Source organism: Phalaenopsis equestris, unplaced genomic scaffold (assembly GCF_001263595.1).
Source record: "Phalaenopsis equestris unplaced genomic scaffold, ASM126359v1 Scaffold000276, whole genome shotgun sequence".
Lineage (NCBI taxonomy): Eukaryota > Viridiplantae > Streptophyta > Magnoliopsida > Asparagales > Orchidaceae > Phalaenopsis > Phalaenopsis equestris.
The window spans coordinates 476383-477623 of NW_018164718.1; the positions used below are offsets into that span (position 1 = coordinate 476383).

General features: G+C 38.4%; 1 protein-coding gene across 1 annotated transcript in view; it reads right to left on the minus strand.

Annotated features, from left to right (window-relative positions):
- Positions 1-791: 791 nt before the first annotated feature.
- LOC110024847 overlaps positions 792-1241 on the minus strand; it is a gene marked incomplete in the record, with an annotated part of 1006 nt that continues 556 nt past the window's right edge. The window contains 1 exon segment of the mRNA XM_020725022.1: positions 792-1241. Coding sequence (XP_020580681.1) covers positions 919-1241 — 323 coding nt within the window.

A 1241-nucleotide genomic window follows, 5' to 3' on the forward strand; every position in this document is an offset into this window, starting at 1 on the left:
AGAAAATAATTTCTTAAAAAATTACACCACGAATCATTAATTTATACATTTTTTAAAAAATTCGAGCAATGATTTTCTTGCAGCCATCTCACTTAGGGCTGTAAACGAGCTGAATACGTTCGTGTTCGGCTCGTTTATATTTCGAACTCAAAAAATGTGTTCGTGTTCGGTTCGTTTGCTTAGCGAGCCCAACACGAGCCGTTCATAAACAAAGAGTCGTTTTGACAACCCTAATCAGGTAGCTATAAGATGTTAAGAATTGGGACAAAATTTAAAAATTATTGTTTATATTAAAACTTCATTTGAATCTAATTTAATAATTTTATTCAATTTTATTAATTAATATTTATAATTAATTATAAATCTTGATAGCCTTTTAGTCAATTAATTTTTTTAAAAAATACTACCCATCATATAAAACGAGTCGAACATGAACGAACTTTGTTTGTATTGTTCGTGTTTGGGCCGAACACAAGCTTTTTAGCGAGCTAAACACGAGCTGTTCGCGAACAACGAGCCGTTTTGAGAGCCCTAATCTCATTGTTCGTATTGTTCGTGTTTGGCTAGTTAACTTAGCGAACGAGCCGAACACGAGCTTCTTAACGACCCAAGCACGAGTTATTCGCGAACAACCTCCTAATCTCACTTTAACATATCAGATGGAAAAAAAAATACTTTCTCATGACAAAAATTTTTAAATAATAACAAGAAATTAGTCCCTCAAACAAAACACACGGCAAAAAGAAAATCAAGCTTCAAAATCACACACAAAATAAAAATAAAATAAAAACAAAAATAAAATAATCTTCCATTAAGATAGGCAAAACTAGCAGGCACAACTACAAGCGATCCGATTTACAGCGAGTGGAAGGAAAAGAAGAAAACACAGATAAAAAATGGAACTTGAAGCCTTACAGATCAATAAACCTTCCTAGTAAAGATAGCTTTAAGGTTAAAGAGACCGCCATTACCCTCAACTTCTCCTCCTCTTCCTCCTCCATCCGCATCACCGCCGCCTCCACTGCGACTCCGATCATCTGCAAACACCTCGCCCTCCTTCTCACAATCCCGGCAGCTCGCAGTCCTCTGATGCCCAATGCACGTGTTGACATTAAGATTAAGCACCCTGCTGACTCCCGCTCCGCCATTATCCTTCTTCCCCGACGGCACAGCTCGTCTTCTGATCTGCCATACGGGATTGCTTCGGCCCAGGTAGATCCCCCCTGCACGGGCTTGATTCG